Here is a 25143-nt window from a genome sequence, read left to right as displayed (position 1 = left end):
AGCCAGAGGGCATTTTTTGTTTCATTCTTATTGAAAAAATTTATGAGTATCTTTTGAGCTTTAGTAATTAGGTATATATAGGTAGCGTTTTTGTTTTTTTTTTTCTCTTACTTTTTCCCTCCATCCTTCCCTTTCCTCCTTATAAATTAGGGGCTTGAATATGTGGGTTATGTCAAAAATTGAGCTAGATTATAGTCTTCTTGCAAAGTATCCAAGTATCAGAGATCCCGGGATTATGGGTAAGAAAAAAATGTAGGTACCTGTGTTGAAGGGCCCTGATTTCAAGAGAACTTTAAAAAAATTGGTGATATGACATTTCGGGTGGTTCTTTTTTTACCTAACTGTAGAGTGCAGACCTAGATAAATTCTAGTTAACTTAGTTTTTGCTGTTTGACAATTCATCAGAGATTATTGCTCAAAGTATCTTTGAAGTAGTAAATCATCTGTGTCAAAAGATCGTCTTCTGTTTCTCTCACTTACCTAGTTCTTGGCAGGTATTTCCAGAGTGTTTGAGCTAGCTCCACTCCATAGATTGTTGCAGGACATCAATACTCCAGGTACATCTATTGGCAGAAATTTGAGCTACAACTATTATGTATGTAGGTGTTGTTGACTATCAAGTGTGCCAGATGCTGTCCTTTTCCTCAGTCCTCCTATGGGCACTTAAGGGTGAATGGGCAGGTATGTAAGAGGCTGCCCCCTTCTTCTGAGATGTGGCTGACATCAGGACTTTGCCTCACAATGAGATGGCAGATGGTCTGAGAATGGGACTGGTCTGCCCTTTGTACTGGGCAGAGATGTTGCTAAATAAACATTCTCTGATGGAATGAAGCATAGCCGACCTCCAGGCTGGGTTGGGTTCTGCCTCATGCCTGTCATATCTTTTATACAAAGTAAAAGATGTGGTCTCCAGATTTTTTAGAGAGGAAAGATTTATTATCCTCTTTGCATCTGCTTTTGCCTGTTTCTGCATTGCCATCCGGCTACCAGTAGATGGAATTCATTACAAGTCTGAGTCCCTACATGGGGCTGAAAGGAACTATTGAGAGAAACTCTCAGCTTACAGGATGGACCATGTGTTCTCCTTAAAACTTAAGACTGGTACCCACATTTCCTTTTACTAGCTGTTAATTCAGAGGCAGCTGGGAGGATGCACTGGGGAAGCATCACTCACCAGGTACACACAGTGGCCCTGACTGTGGTAGGTGGTCTGGGCTATGCTAAGAGTCAGCTTAGGAATGAGAAAATAGTGGGGTACTGGGATTGGGGGCTGTGAGCCAGTGGCTGTGCCTTCTCTGCTCTTTTTTTTTGAAGAACTAACCAGAAAGCCATCAGCACTGGGGATCCATAAACATAGTTGGGACAGCCATTAGTCTAACCACCTTTGTGGTGATACTGTTTCCCATGGAGGGACTACTGACTGGACACAGCATTGTTGCCCCTATGTCCTGAGTGTATAATGAAAGCTCTGCATGTAAACATTTCACTAGAATAAAAGCAACATGGGGTCTCTGTCTCGGTTATAAAATTTAGTCTTCTCTATCTGTCTGTCCAGTAGGGGTCACTGGGGGTTTAGGATCTGAGAGGAGCTGTCACTAATGCCATGGTAGACCAATTAGCTTCTTTATCCTTGTCATGGAATCTTTGTTTATTCAGTACTGTCTTCTGCTTGTGACACGTACATACAAGAGCAGGAACAAAAAGTCATGAGCTTGCATTAAAGAACTTTGTGGATTTACTTGATTATTCTAGACATTAGGTGAAGTTATTTATTTAGAAATGGGTTCTCGCCATGTTGGCCAGGCTGGTCTTGAAGTCCCAAGCTAAGTGAGCCTCCTGATTTTGCCTTCCAAGTGCTGAGATTACTGGTGTGTACCACTCTGCCCACCAGATGCTGGGGGTGAAGAATGAGACAAAGGCTGAGACAAAATTGTTTTTCTGAGTAACATTTGAGGGATAATTTTTTAAGAAATGGGAAAAGAAAATTATTAAGCATCTGATGTGTGCCCATTTTTGTGTGTGTGTGTCCATTTTTATTATGTATTATTATGATGTATTGTTTTTTATTTGCATTATACATATTAGAAAGCTGAAGTATGGGGCCCCATTATTATGAGGTATACTACTAAGGGAGTTCCTGTTGGGCACATTTTCTTTGAAATGTCTTTGGACTCCTGGTAAGGGGTCATGAGGGTAGAAGGTTTTATTAGACAGGAAGCAGAGCCTGGTGTAGACTCTCCTGAGAAAAACTAAAATAATTCGTCGGTTGTAGATTAGGGCCCTGATCAGGAGCTAAGGATCAGCAGCAGGTGGAAAGAATCTGACAGGTTTGCCTTTGTCTTCAGGCAGCAAATTCTTCCCCCTTTTCATTTAGGGCTGCTTCCGGGGTCTGGAAAACTGTCTCTCAGAGACTTAAAATTTTCTCTTTGTTCGTATGTGGAGCATGGTGTTCACAGACAGCTTGTCTGCCTCTCATGTTGGCCTGGGCTCTTCTCCTAAATGTTGAAATAGGTACCTATTGGCAGGCACTAGCCTGCCAGGTTACCTCATTGTTGAACTCCTAACAACCCCTTTGTCAGCTGCACAGCTGTGGAGAAGCTCATGCCCACTCTGTGTTCAAGGTGTCTCTGGAAAACTAAAGTTGATCACCTGTACTTAGCCGGACCATACTAAAGACATTTTTAATTGAGACCATTGTTTTGTTTTTATTTGGAAAAGCATTTTTAAAATGCATTTAGACTGAGTAGGAGTGAAATGCTAACTCTCCTTTACTGTTCATTCATTGGTAATGAGAACTATTTCTGGGTAAAAATAACAATCCTTGGCAAAATTTAGGAGCAGTTCCCATAGACAGGGTTTCTTTTCCTTCTGTCTTCTTTTTTCCATGTATTTAAGATGTTGACCAGCAGAATTTCCTGAGAAAAAAATTAATAGCTACATCTTATGATTTTATTGGGGGAAATAGTCAAAATTCCAGAGAGGGATTACTACTGAGATTGACTAGATAGCCTCCTTTGTCTTTCTGAAGCAATGCTATTATAGTATACTTTGATTTATTCATTGAATTGGTGGTGCCTCAGAGCTGTTTGACCTTGTCTTTCCTCAAGTATTGGCCATTGAAGAAGACTCGATGCTCTGCTGGGCTATTAATCCTCTTGTGTAGTCATGATAATAATGTTTTTACAGTAGTTAATGCATAATTACTATTCCACACATTTTCTTACTTAATCCTCAGTTAATACTTAAAAGAAATAATTTTATTATCCTCATTTTATAGCTGAGAAAACTGAGAATTAAAGGGATTAATTGATTCAAAGACGCAGCTAGAGATGGTGAAGTCAGAATTTGAATCTAGGTTTGATTAACAGATTATGCTAAACTTATGGTCTTGGGCAGAGAGACAGAGAGGCATTGGAGTTTAAGAGTGAGTTTTGCCAGGCAGCGGTGGCTCATGCCTGTAATCCTATCTACTTGGGAGGCCACCGAGATCCAGAGGACTGAGGTTCAAGGCCAGTCGGGGCAAATCTTTGCAAGCAAAATGGACTGGAGGCGTGGCTCAAGCAGTAGGGCACCTGCTTTGCAAGTGTGAAGCCCTGAATTCAAATCCCCAGTCTCCCCCCACCCCAGAAAAAAAGAGAGCGTGATTTTTAAAGTTCTATTCCAGAGCATCTCCCATTTTGTTTTCTCCCCTTACTCTTTAGCTTTGCTTTCCCTTTCTCAAGGGTAAGAGCCTCAATTGCCGAGCTGAACAAGAAGGCCTCAAGAGTTTGGATGTTGAGTAGACTCCTGAGAGATTTCCAGAAGTCTAATTTCTGAATTAATCAACTGGCCTCTTCCCAGCTCCAAGAGAAAGCATAATTTGTACTCGTGTTTTCTTTTTTTTGCAGTCCTGGAAATCTAACCCAGAGCCTCGTGCATGCTAGGCAGACACTCAACCACTGAGCTACATCCCCAACTCTATATAATTTGTACTTTTATTCTTAGGGTAAGAATACTCTTTACTCCCAGGTAAATTTGGGAGTTCATTTTTAAGGTGGTTTAGCTTCTTTGAGTTATTCCTGAAGTAAGATGAATAGCTTTCCAGGCACTTGTTCTCTGCTGTTTGTTTTGGTGGGTGGTCAAAATGGATATATAATCCCAGGAAAAATTACAAACATTAGGCAGGCACTGGTGGTTCACGCCTGTAATCCTAGCTACTCAGGAGGCAGAGATCAGGAGGATCCCGGTTTGAAGCCAGCCCAGGCAAACAGTTTGCGAGACCCTATCTCGAAAAAAACCATCACAAAGAAGGGCTGGTGGAGTGGCTCAAGGTGTAGGCCCTGAGTTCAATCCCCAGTACTGCTATATAAATATATATGTATGTATGTATGTATTTATGTATGTATAAACAAACATTAATGCTTTGGGACTATTCATGGTTTATCACACACAGTTTTGCTCTTTTTAGTATACTCCCCTACCTTATATTCCTTGCTCATCCTGTCCTATATGTTTGTTTATTTTTGTGGTGCTGGGGATCAAACCCAGGATCTCATACATGCTAGGTAAACCCTCTACCACTGAGGTACAGCCCCAGCCCTCGTGCAGTACTTTTTAGACCTTTTTAGATCTGTTTACTACTCACTTATTTTACAAATAGTCAGTGATTTTTATAAGCTATTCATCTTACTGCAGGAATAACTCAAAGAAGCTAAACCACCTTAAAAATGAACTTCTAAATTTACCTGGGAGTAAAGAGTATTCTTATACTAAGAATAAAGGTACAAATTATATAGGGTTGGGGATGTAGCTCAGTTGTTGAGTGTCTCCCTAGCACGTACAAGGTTCTGGGTTCGATTCCCAGGACTGCAAAAAAAAAAAAAAGAAAACAGAAGTACAAATTATGCTTTCTCTTGGAGCTGGGAAGAGGCCAGTTTATTAATTTAGAAATTAGACTTTTGGAAAAGCCAGTTTATTAATTCAGAAATCAGACTTCCTAAGATTTTATATAGGAAATCTAGCGTGGAATTAAAAATATATACTCAACTGCATTATAAAGTATTAAACATCATGGGAGAGAAACAGATGAAGTGTAATAAAAGCTCAAGGGAGGGAGAAATTTTTTCTAACTGGAGTAGGAGGGACCAGGGAAAATTCTGTGTTAAGTATTAGCTTTAAGATGGTTCGTAAGAGGCTGGAGATGTTGCTTAGTGGTTAAGTGTTTGCCTAGCATGTGCAAGGCCCTGGGTTCGATTTCCAATACCCGTGTCACCCCCCCCCAAAAAAAAAAAGAAGATGGTTCAAAGGAATGGGATTTTGATATGCAGAGATTAATAAAAAAACATTGCATGGTAATCGAGGGAGATACTGTGAAGCCATAGAGTTTGGGACTTAATATGCTCATAGGAGAAACTGAAAGTTTTAGACTAAAATTGCAAATAAACATTTATGGTGCATTTAAGATGTATCAGTAATTATGCATGCTTCAGGGAAATTAATCTCATGGTGAATGAAGGCAGAATTCACAGTGGAAGACTGGGATTAAGTTAATTAGGTTAGGTTATTTAGATAATACTTAAGAGAAATCATCAGTTTTGTATACTGTGAGCAATATTCAGAGATCTTTATTTGCTGTTCCTCCAAATAATGACAACAATAACCATTAATTACTGAGCATACATTGAGCACTTTAAATGCATTAAATCATTTAATCCTTCATATAACTCTGTGAGACAGGTGCCATTATCATAATTTTACAGATGAGGAAACTGATTAACTTGAATAGCTTGCCTAAAGGTACTAAATGTGATATATATATATATGGTAGACTGGATTTGAACCCAGACTTGTTGGGCTTGCAGGTATTATGCTACTATAACGCTAATGCACCTAGGTTTACTGAGCAAGAAATGGGGAGAATTTACTTTATTGTATTCAGTGACACTTGAGTATGTAGAATAGTCTATGCAGACATTTCTGGTCTTTGCAAGTTTAGCATCATCTCAGTGTCACGTTGCTAACCCTTAGAGAAGCAGATTCATGGATATCTCCTAAATAACTGAAACCTGCATCCTGTGCTTATTAGCAGTTAGATACTATGTTCTCATGGCAGGAGAAAGATGACAAGGGTTTTAGAACCTGGCTTTGACACCATTACCAGAAACCCAGTTTCTAATCCCGTCAGTCATTTGCTTTTCCCTCTACAAAAATTATAATCTTAGTAGTATCAGATCTATTTGTTGTATAGTTTTTTTTTAACGTCTTCTCTCTTCTTCTCTCTTTTTTTAACTTCTTCTCTCTAGAGAACGTCTTCTCTAGATTTTGGTTTATTAATTATGACAGGTTTTAAATTTTTAGTCTGTGTCTCCTAAAGTTATGATGTTTGTGGATATCGGTTATTTTGATACTATGTGAAACTCCATGGCAGTTTAAATAAAGCATACAGCATACCTTCTCCTGGGCTTGCTTTGATGTCAGTTGCAAACATTAAAGAGAGTTTGGGGTGTTGTGTAGGTGTTGAGACTTCTTGTGGGTAACAGTCGTGGGAAACCATACTAAATTTCTATGAGTGAAGTCATCTTCAAGAGAGGCAGACCCAAAATCTTAATGAAATTCTGAGTCTTGCTTCTACAAGGCTTCTTAGATGGTTTGGGGCCCTGCCTGTTTGCTGTTAGCAAGAAATTTCCTGGGAGGTGCTAAGTGTGACTTTAAGTGGGCTGTTCTTTGTATAATAAATTATCTCTAAAAGGAAAACTAGTCATTCCATTCTGCCAGTTTCTAACCACTCCCTGTAAATGACAATACACAGATCTGTCTTAGCTTCTCTAAGTGAAGCATATATTTTCACAGTCAGTTCCCCTCTTCTTTTCTCTTCCTTCATACATATATACATCCATATATATGAAAAGATTGCAATCTTTTTAACCTGTCACCTGTAGAAAAGTGATAAATACATGCCACCTTTAGAAAAATCTTACAAAATCTAAATTACTTGGGATCTCTCATTGTCTTCTCTAATAATAAAGTTAGATTCAGAATGTATCTTGATATTTGAGCCTGGACCTTTCCCGCCAAGTTTCCTAGGTATTTTTTAAAGTAATAGACATGGTACATGATTTTCTAAATAAATACTGTGTGCTAACCATTGTGCCCAGGTGTATGATTTTTCTAATTATGACAGTTTTATGATGACTTCTGGTACCAGAATAGGCATTTCACTTTGGGAAATGAAAAAGGAATTGACAATTTAAATTTAATTAATTAAAGTGAAGGAATTGACAGTTGTGAAATGGTGATAAACACAGCATTGGCATGCAATGTGTTGAAGTTGAGATTCTTTCTTTTAGAGCCAGGGGAGCTACTTATAGGCTGACTTGTTAAGAGGAAATTTTCTGCACATATAAATGTCTCAGTCTCAGGTTGCTTAACCTAAAGTCAGTGTACTTATTTTTCCAAAACTTTTTCGCAAAGCGAAACAGTATGGTAAAATATAGTGGTTTGAAATTAGGCAGCTAAAAGTTGAGATGCTTTTTTATTTCGTGATGTTAGCAGAGTAATTTGATTATTCTAAGTCTCAAGGGTTTTTTTTTTTTTTTGGCAGCACTGGGGTTTTTAGCCTTTTCTTTGTGTGTGACGGGTTTTTTCTAGATAGGATCTCGAAACCTATTTGCTGGGGCTGGTTTCCAACTGCGATCCTCCTGATCTTTACCTTCTCAGTACCTAGTATTAAGTCACTGGTGCCCAACTGGTCTCAAGGTCTTGATTTAAATAATGTACATAACAAAATACACCTCTGGGATATTAATATGGATTAAATTAAGTAACAGATATTGAAGGTGTTTTATAGTAGCTGCTTAATAAATGTTAGTTTCCCCTCTAGGCAAGTCCACCTGTGGACATCATAAATAGCCCAAGAACTTCTCTTCTCAACAGAAAGGGAAGTGTGGGAATCATCTTTGGTGTCTTGCTTAAGGCTCTGTATTTTTTAATTAAATGAATGAATGGTGCAGTCTATTTCATAAGAGAACCTCCTTTTCCTTCCCACTTTTTTTTGCGGTACTGGGGATTGAACCTAGAGTCTCAGGCATGCTAGGCAAGCACTCTACAACTGAGTGAGCTACACTCACAATCCTGTTTTATTTTTTATTATTTATTTGCTTATTTATTGGTAGTGCTGGGATTTGCACTTGCTAGGCAGGTGTTCTAGCACTTGAGCCATACCTCCAGCCCTTTTTACTCTGGTTATTTTAGAGATAGGATCTTACTTTTTTGCCTAGACCAGCCCGAACCATGACCCTCCTATTTTATGCTTCCTGCTGTTGTGGGGATAACAGGAATGCACTACTGTGCCCAGCTTTTTTCCGTTGAAATTGGATCTCAACACACGCCCCACATGCCCCCCCACACCTGGCCAGGCTGGCCTGTAACCATGACCCTCCTTGATCTCAGTCTCCTGTGTAGCTGTGTAGTCTACTGTGTCCAGCTATTTGTTGAGATGGCGTCTTGTGAACTTTCTGCCTAGGCTGGCCTCCAACCATGATCTGTCAGATCTCAGCCTCCCAAGTAGCTAGGATTACAGGCATGAGCCACCAGCATCCAGTTTACTTTTAATTTTGAGAAAGGCTTTCACTAAGTTGCCCAGGCTGACCTTGAACTTGCAGTGCTTCTACCTCAGTCTCTTGAGTAACTGGGATCGTAGGTGTGTGCCATCAAACCTGGCCCCATTTCTTAAAATGAATGAATTGCTCTGTTTCACAAGGGAGGGAGCCCTGGCTTCGTTTCCAGTGGGCTGCATCATCGATTTTTCCTCTCCAGTACTTATTCCCATCTGCAAACATTTCGTGCCAAGAGGAGTTCTCTTTTAACACTACATCCCTCTCACTGCTCCTTTTGCAGCAGAATTCCTTGAAAGTGTTGTTTTATCTGTAGTCGCTGATTCTTCCCATTTGTTCTTGAATTTTTATGGTCAGGCTTTTTCTCCACCATGCTATCCAAATTAGCTTGTTAAAGTCATTAGTAACTGACCCTAATACAGACGGCCAAAGATCAGTTCTCTTGATACATTAGTACCTTTGATGTGGCTAATTACTCTTAGAACACTTCCTTCACCTGGCTCCTAGGACAGCATGCCCTTTTGATTCTTCTAATCCTGGCTCTTCTTTTTAAGATCTCTTTTATCATTGTCTATCTTCCCTATCTAATGTTGGAGCGTTTCCATGGTTTAGTCCTTGGACTTGGTGATCTCCTCTCTCTCCATGTTTGCTTCTTAAATGATGTCATCTAGTCTCCTGGCTTTCAAACTCCAGCTTCAGCCTCTCTCTAAACTCATGTTTTCAGTGGCTATTCACAGTTTCGCTTGAATATCTAGTAGGCATTTCAAACCTAATGTATTCTATTAGAGTTTCTAATGGAACTCTCTCCCTGCTCTCAAACAGACAACCACAACTACTAACCATCCTTATAGCCTCTGCTTCTCAGGCACTCTTCCCCATCCCAGGAAATAGCTGTTCTGTCTTTTCAGTTTCTCAGGCCAAGACCTTGGAGCTTTTCTTTTCTTTTTTTTTTTTTGCGGTACTGGGGTTTGAACTCAGATCTTCACACTTGGCTAGGCAGGCACTCTACCATTTGAGTTTGAGCCACTCCTCCAACCTTGTTTTTATGTTGAGTATTTTTTGAGATAGGGTCTTGTGAACTATTTGCTTAGGTTGGTTTCAAACCGTGAGCCTCCTGATCTCCTCTTCCTGAGTAGCTAGGATTACAGGAGTAAGCCACTGGTGCCCAGCCCTAGGAGCTATTCTTTATTCAAACGTTCTTTACTCCACATCCAATCTATCAGCAAATCCTGAAGATTCTTTATAATAATTATTCTAGAATCTTACCATATGTACTGCTACACGCTGGTCTCTGCTATTATCATTTCTACCAATTTTCACTTGGATGATGGTTTCCCTCCTAAAACTCTTTTCTCTCAGCAGCCTCTTCTTAATATAGCAATAAGAGAGATCCTTTTAAAGCCTAAACTAGCCAGGTGCCAATGACTCACACCTGTAATCCTAGCTACTCAGGAAGCAGAGATCAGAAGGATCACGGTTCGAAGCCAGTCCCAGGCATATACTTTGTGTGATCCTATCTCGAAAAATACCCATCACAAAAAGGGCTTGGCAGAGTAGCTCAAGTGGTAGAGTGCCTGCCTAGCAAGCATGAAGCCTTGAGTTTAAGTCCCAGTACTGCTAAAAATAAAATAAAACAAAATCTAAACTAAATCATGTCACTCTCCCATATTCTCTCTCTCCCTATACCCCCCCACTACCCTCTCTCCCCCATTTCACCTTTTCACTTAGAATAAAAGCCCATAGGCTTAACAAAGACCTGCACAACCAACCACAAGTGATCTCAGCCTCATCTCTTGATACTTTTCCCTGCTCCTTTTCAGCTCCAGCCATTCTAGTTTCCTTGGTGTCCTCTGAACACACCAAACATACTTCTGCCTCAGGGACTTCCTATTTGCTGTTTTTTGGCTCATCTTTTCTCTATATAACCATAGACTTGTTTGCTTCTGTTCTTTAGGACTCTGCTTAAAACTGTCACCTTATAAAACCTTCTGTGACTATCTTATATATGAAATTGTAAACTTGGTCTCCATTCTCCTCTTCATTTAAGATCTTTGGTATTAGTATGACATAGCATTAGTATGACAAAATTATATATTTAATTGTTTGTATTTATTTTCTGTCTCCCCTGCTAGTATATAAGCCTTCTGAGAATAAGCCTTGTGTTTTGTTTTCTGTCATATACCCAGTACCTAGACTAGTAAGACGTAAATATTTGATAAGAAAAATGTAGAATATCACACAATTGTAGGTGATCTTGATGCCAGATTTAAAAGTTCCTGAGCTGGTATGCCTAGCATGTACAATGCCTTGGGTTTGATCCCCAGCATTCCCCCACCCCCCAAAAAATTCATAGTATGCTAATTTCCCTATCAAGGACCATTTGTTATCTTTCTTTGTAGTAGATTATTCAAATCTAAAACCCTTCTGTTTTATTAGAAAAAAAAGGTAACAGCAGATATGTAATGCAATTTACTTGTTTTTTTTTTTTCTTTTTTGAATCAGAGTCTTACTTTGTAGCCCAGGTTGGCTTCAAACTCAATATGTAGCCTAAGGCTGGCCTTGAATTGCAGTCCTTCTGTCTCAACCTCTCCAGTGCTGGGATTGCAGGTGTGCACCACCAGTGTCTCATTTTTTAATGAGAAAATAGCATCCTTCTATACATATCAGTGTAATAGATACCTTAGAAATAAGTAAAGAGCTAGTGTGGTAGGAGGATGAGGTTATAACTCTTACTCCTTTCGGTGGAGGGTGCTGGGTATCATAGAGGACAATGATGTACTCCTGGCTCTTGGGTCTTCAGTGTTTCATTGTGTGTTCACATTGTACTTGGTAAAAGAACTCTTCAGTGAGAAGTAGATAAGGAGAGGGGAATGGTACTGTGAGAACTTTGTATATTTCTTCCTAGCCTTCAAATGTGTTTTATGTTTGTTAGGTTTGTTAAAGAATAATTTATATGTAGCAGAATTTGCCCTTTTAGGGGTACAAGTTAGCAAATTTGGACAAATGATGTGGTTGTGGAATCACTACCCAGTATTCAACATATAGACAATTTTCAGCACCCCCTATATTTCTCTCTCTCCTGGTGAGATGGAGATTAGAACTCAGGACTTTTTACTGTGGTTATTTTGGAAATGGGGGTTTTGTGAACTATTTTCCCCGCTGGCCTCAAACCACAATCCTACCAATCTCAGCCTCCCAAGTAGCTAGGATTATAGGCATGAGCCACCAGCTCCTGGGCCCAATATTTCTCTTATTTCCCTTTGTAGTTAATTCTCTTCCCTCATCCCCAGCACTTTCTGATGTTTATCTTTATAGTCTCCCTTTTCTAGAATGTCGCATAAACAAAATCATACAGTATGAGACCTTTTGTGTCTGGCTTCTTGTATGTAGTTTAATGCTTTTGAGATTCATCTGTGTTGTTATGTGTATCAATAGTTTCTGGTTTTTTCCCTGTTGGTGCTGGGGACAGAAAGTTGGGGGTCTTTGGTATGCTAGAAGTAGTTTATTTTTATTGTAGAGCAGTGGTTCCCAGTTGTTGGACATTTGGATTGTTTCTAGTTTTGGTTTCTTTTGACTAATGCTGCTACAGATGTTCATATACAGGCCTTGGGTAAATACATGTTTTCATTTGGTGAGATTGTTTTCAGTGAGATTGCTGGTATGTGTATGTGTAGCTTTATAGAATTTGCCAAACAGTTTTTGAGAGTGCTGTGCCAATTTATATCCCCCACCCACCCCGCTAGCAGTGTTTGAGAGTTCTTTTGTTTTACATCCTTGCTACAACTTAGCATTGTTACCAGTTGTTTAAATTTGTGCTATTCTAATAGGTGTACAGTGGTAAAGTTTTCAGTTGCTGGTACATCATCCACATTAAGTTTTCATTTGTAAGCAGGCCCTGGTTTTGTGGAAGGAGTTATTTTCTGCTGTCATTGAACTCCTAATGCCCTCTTGGGTAGCTAGTGGAAATCAGGCAACTTTTTCAACCCTGGAAAAAGTACCCTTCAATTGTGCTTGTAGAGCAGTTTGCTTTCCTGGCTGCCTAATCTGTTTCTTGGGGGCGGTCTTGTGTGCATCCTCTCTGCTAGGGAAGGATTGCTTTCCTGCTGTATCAGCGTTCTTGTGGTGCTTTTATGTCCTGCACACTCTGCTTCTTCCCGCAAGTTTTCCTGTGCTTCTGTAACTTTTTTCTTCTGGCTGCATCCTGAAGTCTGGAGTTGCAGTCAGGCTCGGAATGGAATGTTAAGATTGTGACGTCCTCTGACAGTCTCCCTTCTTGTAGAAGGGTCTGAGGTTTGTTTGTTTAAGCTGAACGGAGGATGCTAAAGATAGTGGTTTGAGTCAGCTTGACACTGGCTTAGGCGCTCCTTTTCACTCTTCATGTTCCTTCTTCCCTTTCCCCTCCCCCACCAGCCAGTTGTTTCCTGGGCTTTGTCTGAGATACACTGTACGGTTTTAGTACCAGTCTACCACTGCCTGCTGAAAACAGAGGTGAGATGGAGGAGAAGCCAGCAGGAAGTTTCTAACAAGATCTCCAGGCCTCTGCCTCTGAGCTGATATGATAGTACAGGACAGCAGTAACCTCAGGAGAAAGGCATCCAGAGGCCACCCACAGCTGCACTTGTGGCTAACTCAAGGGAGAAGAAAAGGACGGGCCTGGAAATGCCTCTGTTAGATTCATCCTATTTGCCACCGACTATCTTTATTTTGACTCACATTCTTGGAATTGCTGGTATTCTGTACTGGAAGAAATGTGCCAAAGGGAGAGCAGGTAACTGACTAGTTCTGGGTGGTCTTTACCCTTCTGTGGGGCTCTGAGGCTGGGGTAGATGACAATGGGAGGCCTTCCTAGTTGCTTTCCTTAAAGGGCCAGTACACCCTTCAGCAGGGGTGTTGTCACACTTAAGAATGTTGTGAATATACTGAAGAAATGGAGACCTGGACTCATTCCTATTCTATGAAGCTGTCTGGCTGCAGGGTGCTGGTTAGATGATGTGATGTCTGGGCTCAAAACTGAAGTGACCCCGTGCTGCCTGTGTTCCTCCTTAGAGAATCAAGTCCTTTCCTTCTTTACTTTCTTAATCTCAAAATAGATTTTTTTGGATCCTTGTCTTTAATGTAACATACAGGAACTCTGTCGATAACCATCCTTCAGGCATATGTGTGGGAAGACTTGTAGGATTGGAGAAGTTTCTGGATTTGGTGTGTTTTGGGGTAGAAAAAAAAAGCAGAGAAGGAAGGGTCAGTAAGAGGAAAGGGTTGCTTGGTGTCCTTCCTGGGATGCATCCTGGAACTCAGGGGTCCCTGTATTCTCTTTGATGTGATTGATACTATTCCTTTCTATAGTTTAACTCTGTGTATCCAGGTCATCCTGTTCAATGCTGGGAAATTAACTGTTCTCTTCCTCCATGGAATTGGGCTATGATAACTTAAAAAAATACATATATATATTCCTGTATTTTTATTCATTACATTATACTCTATTGACTTCTAACTGCCCAGTGTAGGATCAACTCCAAGTTTAATTGATTCTGAGTTGCTTTTGTTGAGGATTAATAAGGTCTAACTATTCTGGAGTATACCCTCAGGTTTCAGCGCCTTTAGTACTGTCACTATTATCAACTCACTATCTTCATACCAAGGTATTCAGACACTTGTTAGTGTGCTTTAGAAGTTAAGATGGAGACTTGATGACTTAACTATTTTTATTCTATTAAAAGTTCATGAATGCTTGACAGAATTAGAATTAGATCCAACTATTTCCCAGTGTCCTTTCCAGTAAGTCCCAGAAAAGCTTTTGGCTAAATATTCAGGTCCTGGCATATGTCTCTATGACCAGAAACAGACACTTAGAAATATGTTTGCTTTTATGGTTATGTGTTTTAAAAGGTACCCCAAAGTGGCTTCCCTGAATATATCTTAAAAAGAAAGAGATAAGCAAGCTTGAGTTATTTGGCCCTATTATTTGTTGGATGTAATGAGAAAATAAATATCATTTAAATGGAGGCTGCTGCCTTCCTTTTCCAGTGCATTTTGATCATGACATTTCTACACCACTAAGTGGTTAATAGCTTAAAAGTTTATCTTCAGTATAGGATTTTCTATGGAATTTAAGGGCCATTGTTTTAAGAATATTAATTTCACAAATAACAGTGAAATGCATTGAAATAAAGAGAAATGCCTTGTAAAAACTTTTTATTATGTGAAATAACTTTGACTTTAGTAGATACATTGGAAATATAACATGTTCAACTTGTCTGTGAAATTAGAGCAGTGTCTTTTAAGTTGGAAACTATAGGCACCAAATATTCCATGGAAGTACTTAAGAGACTCTGACCCATTTTATTATAATTTCAATTTTAATATGTTTCATCTAGTAAATTTTAAAAAAATAATCATGTATACTCTTAAGTACTACCTGCCAACTGGACATGACCAAAATGAAATTTCTCCACCATCTTTGTATGTATTTGCATGCTCATAAATGTACACATGATTAAAAACATGAAAATTATCTCTTCTGATCTAATTGGAACATACAGAAAATAGGTCCTATGCCTGATAAATTCCAGACAATGCTCAGTTGTGTGGGTTCAGGTATTCAGTTCATAATAGTGTGTGATACATTGTCATATGATAATGTAATACTGGTTTAGTGTATACTGAAGGTTTTTGTTCTTGTCTCACTTTTTATTCATATTTGCATAGTACAAAGAATAGACATAGTTTTAGATATGAAGGACATTCAGCTTTGAAACAAGTATTTCTTCAACTCATTAAGGCTTTTGTATCAATTTATTTGAACAATACCCTGACATTATCAGAAAACTGTGTTAACTGTTACTTTTTGTTTCTATTTAGTTGTATGAACCAGTTTTTAAAAAATTGATTCCCTATAATAAAACACAACAGAAACAAAACAGGTGCTGATATTGATATGACTTAAATTTATCTTCCAACTACAATCAAAATTAACTGGTTATTGGTGTATGCCTATAATCCTGGCACTAGAGAGGCTGAGGCAGGGGACTGCAAGTTTGAGACCAGCCTGGGCTACATAGTGAGACACTGTCTTTAAAAAACAAAAACAATCCATTGAAGCAAAATTATCTGATTGGTCATATTATTTTGATTTCTGTCTTCCATATGTTGAGTTCGGTATACAATCTGACCAGTGGTTATGTCAGAGTTGAATATTGCTGGACTGAAGAGTCCAGAGTTCCTTTCCGAACTATAGTTCTGATATCCTGGGTTCTAAGTGATCCTCACTATGTTTATGTGGATTTTCTACTTCATACACTCTGAGGTTGATAGCATATTCTATTTTGCCCTTAGAGTTGGAAAGGACCTTACACATTAATGGGTCCAAGTTTCCTACTTAGTCCTACCATTTTAGAAGTCATTCTTCCTTTGCTTGAAGGTATGATGGTAGAACATACAAACCTATGTTTGTGTTCGCAACAGAGGAGTGCTTTCCTTTTTTTGGTGGGATTGGAGTTTGAACTCAGAGCTTCACATTTGCAAAGCTGGTGCTCTACTGCTATAGCCACAGTTTTGCTAGTCCATTTTTGCTCTAGTTATTTTTTGGAGATGGGAGTCTCACAAACTATTTGCTAAAACTGGGCTTGAACCAGCCACAATCCTCCTGATCTGAATCTCCCAAGTAACTAGGATCACAGGCGTGAGCCACCAGCACCTGGCTAACAGAGGAGTTCTTTTTAAGCTGAAAGTTGTTCCTCTCTAATTTACACTTTCTGGTCCAAATTGTGCCTAGCAAAGATCAAGTCTGCTCCCTCTTCTTATTGTTAGGCTAACTTAGATTTGAAAATAGCTATCTTCTCTAAGTGAGGCATCTTCCTTTCCATTACTATGTGTAATTTTCTAGTTGTTCTAGAACTCTCTTGATATAGTTAAATTTATTGTTTTTAACTTTGAAAATGTGGTGGCTGTGTGTGTGTGTGTGTGTGTAGGGAATGCATGGTTTTGTGGTGCAAGTGCTGATACATGGCTTTTACAGCCACATTCCCAAGTCACAATCTGTTTAGCAGATGTAAACAAGATGTAGGAGGACACTGAGAGTTTGTATTGAAGTCATATAATACCTGTAAGACAGGGCTTTTTTTTTTTTTTTTGTGGTCCTGGGGATCGAACTCAGGGCATCATGCTTGCTAGGCAGGCTCTCTACCACTTGAGCCATTCCTCCAGCCCTGTTTTGTGTTGGCTATTTTTGAAATAGGGTCTCACGAACTATTTGCTGGTTTCAAACTTTGATCTTCCTGATCTCTGCCTCGCGAATAGCTAAGATTACACACGTGAGCCACCACCACCTGGCATAAGACGGATCAACACTCAATTAGTATTTAGAATTTTAAATTCCCTGGCTATACTTGCATTCACATATCTTATCTCATTCTTAGAACTTCTTACTATCTTCATTTGAGGTTTTTTTTTTTTTTTTGGTGGTACTGGGGTTTGAACTCAGGGCCTTGCTAGGCTGGCACTCTACCACCTCAGCCATGCCCCAGCCCATAGTCTTTTTTTTTTTTTTTTTTTTTCCTTCCCTCTAGGACTGTTGAAATAACCTCCTATGTCTGCATGTCACCCCTACCCTACTGTGTTCTAACCATAGCCAGAGTGATCTTTCTGGAATATAGAACTATTTGTGTCACTCTCCTACTTAAAATCAGCTAGGCTTCCTCTCTGCTTTTTGAAGAAAGCTCAAATTCTTCAGTATGATATAAAAAGGGTTTTTATGATCTGCTTCCAGTCTGGTTCACAAGCTTCATTTCCTGTCTTGGCCTTACAAGTACTCAGTATCCCAGTCATTTAAACACTTGCAGATTTCTGCCTGAAATGCCCACATCCTCTTTTCAACTGAGCTGCTTGGTACTTGTCCTCAAGGTAAACAGCTGTAGTCCTTGGAAATTCCTCCTTGACTGGAATAAGAGTGTTCCTCTTCCCAGCTACAGTAGCACTCTTGTAGTACTACTTTTTCAAACCTGTATTGCCATCTTGCTTAGCTTGTCTTTCTTTCCACTAAGTATACTCTATTAGATGATAAGACCTTAGAGGACAGGAACTCTTACTCATTGCAGCATGTCAAATGTCTGAAACAAAATAAATGTCATTAAATATTATTTGAATAAACAAGTGAAAGAATTAAGGTAGTATTAGCTCTGAGTTGTAGCAGGAACCATGCCCTGTTCTTGTGTGTACTTAGTGGGCTTGGCTTAATTTGATGTGTGGCCTAATGTGAATGCTGGGTGTAGGTTACTTGAACAATGTAGAAAGTTGTGTTTGAGTTTATTAATGTTTCTCTCATTGTGATAGTAAATATAGAAAAAGTGCTTTATGGTTACTCAAAGAATATTGGATTTTTTTATGCTTGTGAAATGACAAATTTCTCTCTTCTCTACTGTCTTATTTTCTTCCTCTATAAAATGAATGGCTTAGAAAATCTGATATCTTAAGGTCTCCATTTCTAGTAGGAGGACCAGCTATAATCTTTGGATATGGACCACAGATCTAAACCTATATCCTCTCTCTCTCTCAACCTCTCTCTCTTTCTCTCTCTCTTTCTCTCTCTCTCTCTCTTCTCTTCTCTTTCTGTTTCTCTCCCTCCCTCCCTCATTTTCCCTCTCTCCCTTTCTCTCTCTGAAAGCAATTATGTCACTCTGTTGGGTCATATTAAACTTAAGATCAATTATAAAATGGGCAGATCTTGTTGTGAATTGTTGCCGCCCCTCTGGTCACTGCTTTGCTTTTGGTTTTCTTGAACCTCATGCATGAGTCTTAACTTAGTTTGGTCCTGTGAGATTTGGTGCAGCCTTCTAGCTTTTTTGAGATTTATGTGAATTTTAATTTCTCCATTAGCTGTATGTCTTCCATTTGTGTTATCTATGGATGTGTTAAATGTGTAGCTCAATAAATATTTGAACCAGTGATCATATATCTTTGCTCAAATAACTATATATATATATATATATATATATATATATATATATATATATATTGTGTGTGTGTGTGTGTGTGTGTGGTACTGGTGTTTGAACTCGGGGCCTCATGTTTGCTAGGCAGGTGCTCTACCACTTCAGCCACTCTTGTAGTATTTTTGAGATAGGGTCTCTCTTTTTGTTCCCCACCTTTGGCCACAGCTGGCTTTGAACCAAGATCTTCCTGATCTCTGCCTCCTAAGTAAAATTGTCGGTGTGAGCCAATATTGCACGGCTTGCGTTAGATGTTTTAATCAAGATGGAGTCTTCATCTTTTTTTCTTTCTTTTGTTATTTACCCCCTTAGATTTGTTAAGTATGGTAGGAAGACCACCAAACTTAGAATCAGAAGAGCTGGTCTCTAAGTCCTGTCTTTTCTGTTTACTACTATATGATGTTGAACAGGTGGCTTAATTCCTCTGGGCTTCAGATTTCTAGTCTATATGGGAATAAGAAGTACAAATATCTCTAATTTTCTATGATTTTGGCACTGCAGTCATATGGCCTATATCTGGAGGTATTTATAGAATTGTCTTGAGAGGAGTTTGAGCATCTGGAGTCAGAATGTATTGTTGTCTTAGCTTTTCTCCCACTGGCTGAATGACATTAATCTAGCTGAGCCTCTGTTTTCTTATCTGTAAAATGGGGTTCACGAGGCTGCATGGTTTTTTATTTGTTTTGTTTTGGGAAATAGTCTCACTATGTAACCCAGGCTAGCTCAAACTCATAATCCTTCTGCCTCAGCCTTCTGAGTGCTGGGATTATAGTGTGTGTTACCACATCTGGCTTTGCATGGTTGTTTTGTGTTCTTGTAACATATTCTTCACATGATAAGGACTATATCATTTTTCCTATAATTATAATTTTTCACAAAAAATATCATTGAAGACATAGTACCTTCCTGTGAACTACTGGGACAAAGTATAGCTTTATAGTTGGGAGTCAAGAAAGGTAACAGAAGTCAGTAAGAGAATATATAAAAAGTCAGTGATATTTATGAACCACTGTCTCATAATAGAAGAAAGACATCTGCAACTGGTTTTATATTCTTAACAGTGGGTGACTTGCACAGTTTAGAAAAGAAATTAAATGTATGCCTTCAATTATCTGTACGATAGCTGGACTCCAATGGCCCATACCTGTAATTCCAGCTACTCAGGAGGCAGAGATCCAGAAGATCATGGTTCAAGGCCAGCCCAGGCAAAAAAGCAAGACACTATCTTAAAAATACCCAGCATAAAAAAGGACTGGTGGAATGGCACAGGTGGTAGAGTGCCTGCCTAGCAAACATGAGACTCTGAGCTCAAACCCTGGTATAGCCAAACAACAACAAAACAAAAACCAATTATCTGTACTATTGTAAAAAAAAGCCAGTAGTTGTAAATTGTCAGATAACTTCTAGCCACATGGAAATATTGTCTTGAACTTTTCTTTCCATTCTACCTTTTTAAGATCACTGGTAGCAGCCACATCCACCTTTTCCTATCTTTTTAATTTGAATGATGAAAATGGCAGTCCATCTCTTATGGATTACTTAGAGCCAACTGTCTTGATCAAAGCCATGTCCTTTTCTGTTAGCAGTAGCTTTCCTTTTGAAGCCTACCTAGGACCTGTTGGGAAAAAGGCTTATCTCAGTCTGCATTGCCTTCAGGAGAAGTAGGTTCTGCTTGGCTGCTAGGGGAGTTTTGGTTCACCAGTAAATTTAGTGATTTTTGGAAACCACAAAATGATTTAGCATTTCTAGAAGTTGCCCCATATGTTCATCTGGTATGTGCCCTAAATCTCCAGTTAGCCATAGTTAGAAGTTTTTATTTCTTCTTCTTCTTCTTTCTTTCTTTTTTTTTTTACAGTACTAGGGCTTGAACTCAGGGCCTTCACCTTGAGCCACTCCACCAGTCCTTTTTTTGTGAAGGGTTTTTTTTGAGATAGGGTCTCATGAACTATTTGCCCATGCTGGCTTTGAACCTCTATCCTGATTTCTGCCTCCTGAGTAGCTAGGATTGTAGGCGTGAGCCACTGGTGCCCGGCTAGAAGTTTTTATTTCTTAACTTTCCCAAGAATAGTCTACTTCCATATAGCTATAGCTGCTTCTTCCCAAGTTAGTTATTTTGGTTTAGGTCCCTCTCAGAGACAACAGGGTATAACAAAAGGCACACCTTTGGAGCTGAACAGGTAAATATATAGTCTTGGTCAAGTTATTTAACCTTCTATGTCATAGTATATTTTGTCTCTAAAATAGAAGTGATAATACCTTTCTTTTGTTTGAGCTCAGGGCCTTGCACTTGCTTGGTAGACACTTTACCACTTGAGCCACATTTCCAGCTTGAAATGTTAATACCTTTCTTACAGAACTGTTGTTGGGATCAAGTGAAGTTACATTTGAAGTTCTTAGCACATTACCTGTAAACTTTCAATTACAGTAGATTAGCTGAGTTTATCAAGACCTTCTCACTGTGTTAGAGATTGATGGATGATGACAAAAATATAGTCCTTCAACTCAGAGAATTTCAATCTGGTAAAGAAAAATGTTACTAAATATGAATCAGGAAGTGTTTATTTCTTTTTCTTCTCTCTTTCCTTTTTTTTGAACTTCTTTCCTATTTCTTATGCATTCTTTTTTTTCTTGAGACAAGGTAACTTCTAGAGGAGCCTTCCTCTCCAATGCTACGGAGTACACACTGAGTACTACTATCACAGGTTATCAGGGTGAACAAGAGCTTAGTCAAGGAGGATGAAGTCAGCCATGAGGCACTTTCTTAGTGAACAGTAACAGGATTATAAGCAGTTTGTATGTGGGGAGTGAAAGAAGTTGTCAGGTGACTGAGGAAATCATAGGGTTTGTTTAAACTGAGCAGCTGGGTAGGCATGCTACTGTTTACCTTTTTTTACTTGTAGTCTTTTGGACTACTCTCTAGAACCTTGCTTTCCTGGGTGCTGCCCCTCCCTGCCTGCCTTCAGGAACAGGATTGAAAGCAGTATTAGCCTAGAAGTTGTTCTATTTAGGGAGCTAGAGCAGAGGGCTAGTGATTAGGCACTTATCAGCAGTGGGCCCTATTTCAGTGGTAAGGGGCAGGATTGGAGTACTTGTCCTGACATCCACAGCGGCTCTGCTCTTCTGTCCCATGGTTGGGTCCAGCCCTGGTTGGGCTGGACTATCTGAATGAAAAAGCCATTCATTGTGTTTCTTCAACATTCCAGTGTCTGGTACAATTAGCCAAGACAAGTTGGACAAACAAGCAAGCAGCCTTCCACTGATGGATAAAGGGATTTCTGACACAGCTGAGTTAAGTGCACTGACTGTAAAGACAAAGTAGGGGGGTCTGGGAAGAGGAAGGGAGCTTTGGGATGCTATTCCTGGCTGGATGAGAGAAAAGAGTGGAGCAACAAGCAGACAGTATTTCTGAAGTTGATGAAATCTATGTGTGAGACTGGCCGGGTCTGGGCTGCTTGTAAAGTAGGTGGTGGAATCACTGGGAAGAGGTTGTCTCTTACTTTTGGGCAAGTATAAGCTTGGGGAAATGAATCTCCTTTTGGAATCTAGGAATCTCTTGGCAGTGAACAGCATGGGTACTTGCTCCCTTATAGTCTCTGCCTTCTTGAGACCTTCTCTGTTGGCTAATACTTTAGATACACTTCTGCCTGAGAAGAAGCAGGCCTGAGGAGCAGGCTGTTGGGAAACAGATGCACTGTTCCTGACTTGGTAGTAAGCCATTTAGCTTACTAGGTCTCCTGCCACTGTCTGATTCACCAGGTTACAGGCTTCTGTTCTGCAAATGGAGAATAACTCAAAGACCAGCTTCTGTCTGTCCAGGCTCACTCAGTACTTTGACTAGAGATTTGTATATGAAGCTTCCATCTCTGCTTGCTCTGTTGATCTGGAAACACTGAGTTGGTGCCACGTTTGAATACCATCTCTCTGCCTGAAGACCTGGACTCAGTTTTTGGATGTACCTTTAGGGAGGAGCTTCCTCTCTGACCTCAAGGGAAGAAAGAGGTCAGTAGGAAGTTGTGGGTGGAGCCACTTCTCTGTTCTTCTCTCTCCCTGTTCATAGCTCAGCCCTTCGGCTGTCTGTCTCTGTTCGCTTCACCGCTGGCCCTCTTTGAGAAGTTGCATAGGGTGCCAGGCCACTAGCTGGAGACTCTTTGAGACCCCCTCCTTTTAGGTGGAACCAGCAGACTTGGGCACCATGTGGCCCAGTTACCAAGATGAGCACGAGTTCAACGCCCACCTGGTTTGCCGCATGTGCTGCATGGGTTAGTATGTGAAGGATTTTCCTTGTCTGGGCCTGAAGATCCTAAATAGCTCTTGTTCTCTTTGATTCATAGGAGTGCACAACCTTTGAAGCCCTGCAGGCTTTACAACCTTTGGGCTTGTTAAAATGTGGGGTGGAATGGACTGAGGTTCCCTACTTCCTGGGGAACTTCTTAGGCTTGTAGTCACTGCAAGCTTTGGGCGTGGGACTTTTTTTTTTTTTTATAGAAGCTGAATTCATGCTCATGCTTCTGTTTCAGGAAGCCACTTTTAGGTTATGTTGCATAGTCCAGGATGTATTTTTAGCAGAAGTTAGTTGGTTACAGAATGCACCTCTGAACAGGCTGGGGGTGGGGGTGGAAGTAGGCATGGAAGGGAGGAGTCATGGCCTAGGCTTCCTCTCTGGGGCCCATTGCTAATTAGTCTTACATTTTCTCTGCCAGTTGTGGCAGAAAGAAAAAGACTTGAAGATGGTCCTGGGACAGGGACCTATAGAAGAGTTAGAGGCTAGTGGGGGAGAGTCCTGTTAGCTGTGACTTAGCTCTCTCCTGACAAGTGGGAAGGGTTCCTTTAAATAATGTTCTGTGACCTTGAGCAAGAGACCTATCTTTTTGGCCATAGATTTCCCGGTTTCTAAACTGTAGAGTGTACAGACTGGTGCTGGCTTGAGGTATCAGTTAATTAATTCTCAGTGAAATGAAAAAGATAAGAGAAATGAAGTATTTTCATGAAGCTAAACTCAAAGAACTGTCCTTTATTCTGAAATTGGCCTTCCCACTTTTTCTTCTTTTTTTCTTTTTCTTTTTTTTTTTGGTGGGACTGGGATTTGAAATCAGGGCGTGCAGGTGGTCTACCACTTAAGCCACACCTCCAGTTCATTTTGCTCTGGTTATTTTGGAGAAGGGGGGGGCGGGTGTCCTCGCAAACCTCCTTCCTACTTCAAATGTTAAAATAGCCTTTATTATATGAAAACATTACTATTAGATGTAGTTTTTATATATGCTTAGCAAAATAAAGAGTAGAAAGCTTCGTGTTAGACTTTCTAATTTATTTTGGAATGTTATTCATCTGTGAGATCTAAGTTTGGGAGCCACTGGATTGGCAACCCAATTTTTTCAATTTTATACTTTGTAAAGAGCAAAATTGTGACCCAGATTAGGCAGATTTCCCCTAAAATTGAAATTTCTGGTGATTTGATCCAGAGGGGACTTCAAAAGAAATCTGGAGAAGGAGAGGAGCTAAGCTGGGTTTCCATTGTCTCCTGATTGCTACATCGGTGCTGTCAAACATAGAAGTGTTTTTTGAGAAATAAGTATGCCAATGTTTGGGGTGCAGGGAGGGGCAGTTTTAGTCAGTTATTGCCATGCTGTCTAGCTTTTCATCTTCCTGATGTCAATGAGATTTCTTCTCTAGGACCTGAAAGGATTATCTCTATCTGAAATTGCTTGGAGATAAGGTAGAACCCAAGGGTCCCTGTTTTTAATCCACAGAGACGTGTAAGGAAGTCCAGAATTTTCACTGAGAGTTACAGGGCAAAAACCTTACAACCCCTGCCACCCCCAACACTTACCCTGTTTAATCCCCTAGAGACACTGTAGCCTGATAATTAAGAAAATAGGGCCTGGGGGCCCTATTTTCAAAACCCAGTACCACCAAAAAAAATGAATAGTAATTAATAATAATAATAATGATAAAAGAAAATGGGCCTTGGTAAGAACTATCTACAGGGACCTACAGCTCTGCTACTTAATTCCTATACAGACTGTGAAAATCACTTAACCTTTCTGTACCTCAATTTGCCATTTTGTTAAAGGGGGATTGAAATATGCTTTAAATGATGGAGTCACTATGAGGAATGTATGATACTTAAAGCACTTAGCCCAGTGCCTCTCACATAATAAGTTCATAAATAATAGCTGATGGTGTAGTCATATGTGAAATGTGTGTATTATAAAAAATTTAATAGTAGTCATCATTCTAATTTTTGTTTGTTTGATGGTGCTGGCTTGGTAGGCAGATGCTCTACTGGTTCAGTCATGCCTTCTGTCTCTTTCTTTTTTCTTTTTCTTTCCCCTCCTGATAATTTCTTTGTCTTCAAGATGATTTTTAAAGATCCTTAAAACTCTGTGTCTTTTTGTGTCTATGAACTATTTAGTTTCTCTAAATGTGATACTCCAGTGAATATTCTGGAAAATTCTAGGGTTCGAACTCAGGGCCTACACCTTGAGTCACTCTACCAGCTCTTTTTTGTAAAGGATTTTTTTTGAGATAGGGTCTTGCTAACTATTTACCCGGCTGGCTTTGAACCACTA

At 39.7% G+C, this 25143-nt stretch overlaps 1 protein-coding gene across 18 annotated transcripts in view; it reads left to right on the top strand.

Annotated features, from left to right (window-relative positions):
* Macf1 (microtubule actin crosslinking factor 1) overlaps window positions 1-25143 on the top strand; it is a 358063-nt gene that overhangs the window by 96337 nt on the left and 236583 nt on the right. Inside the window, exon 1 of one of the 18 annotated variants that reach the window (XM_074080503.1) lies at window positions 12795-13359. The exons of 15 other annotated variants lie outside the window; for them this stretch is intronic. In XM_074080503.1, coding sequence (XP_073936604.1) covers window positions 13251-13359 — 109 coding nt within the window. In that variant the 5' untranslated portion in view covers window positions 12795-13250. Of the gene's footprint in view, window positions 1-12794; window positions 13360-22379; window positions 22834-25143 lie in introns of those variants that run through there. 2 more of the 18 variants (XM_074080513.1, XM_074080505.1) reach the window with 2 other exon arrangements.

The sequence above is a fragment of the Castor canadensis genome, chromosome 7 (genome assembly GCF_047511655.1).
Source record: "Castor canadensis chromosome 7, mCasCan1.hap1v2, whole genome shotgun sequence".
NCBI classification, from domain to species: domain Eukaryota; kingdom Metazoa; phylum Chordata; class Mammalia; order Rodentia; family Castoridae; genus Castor; species Castor canadensis.
This window is presented reverse-complemented; position numbering and strand designations above follow the sequence as displayed.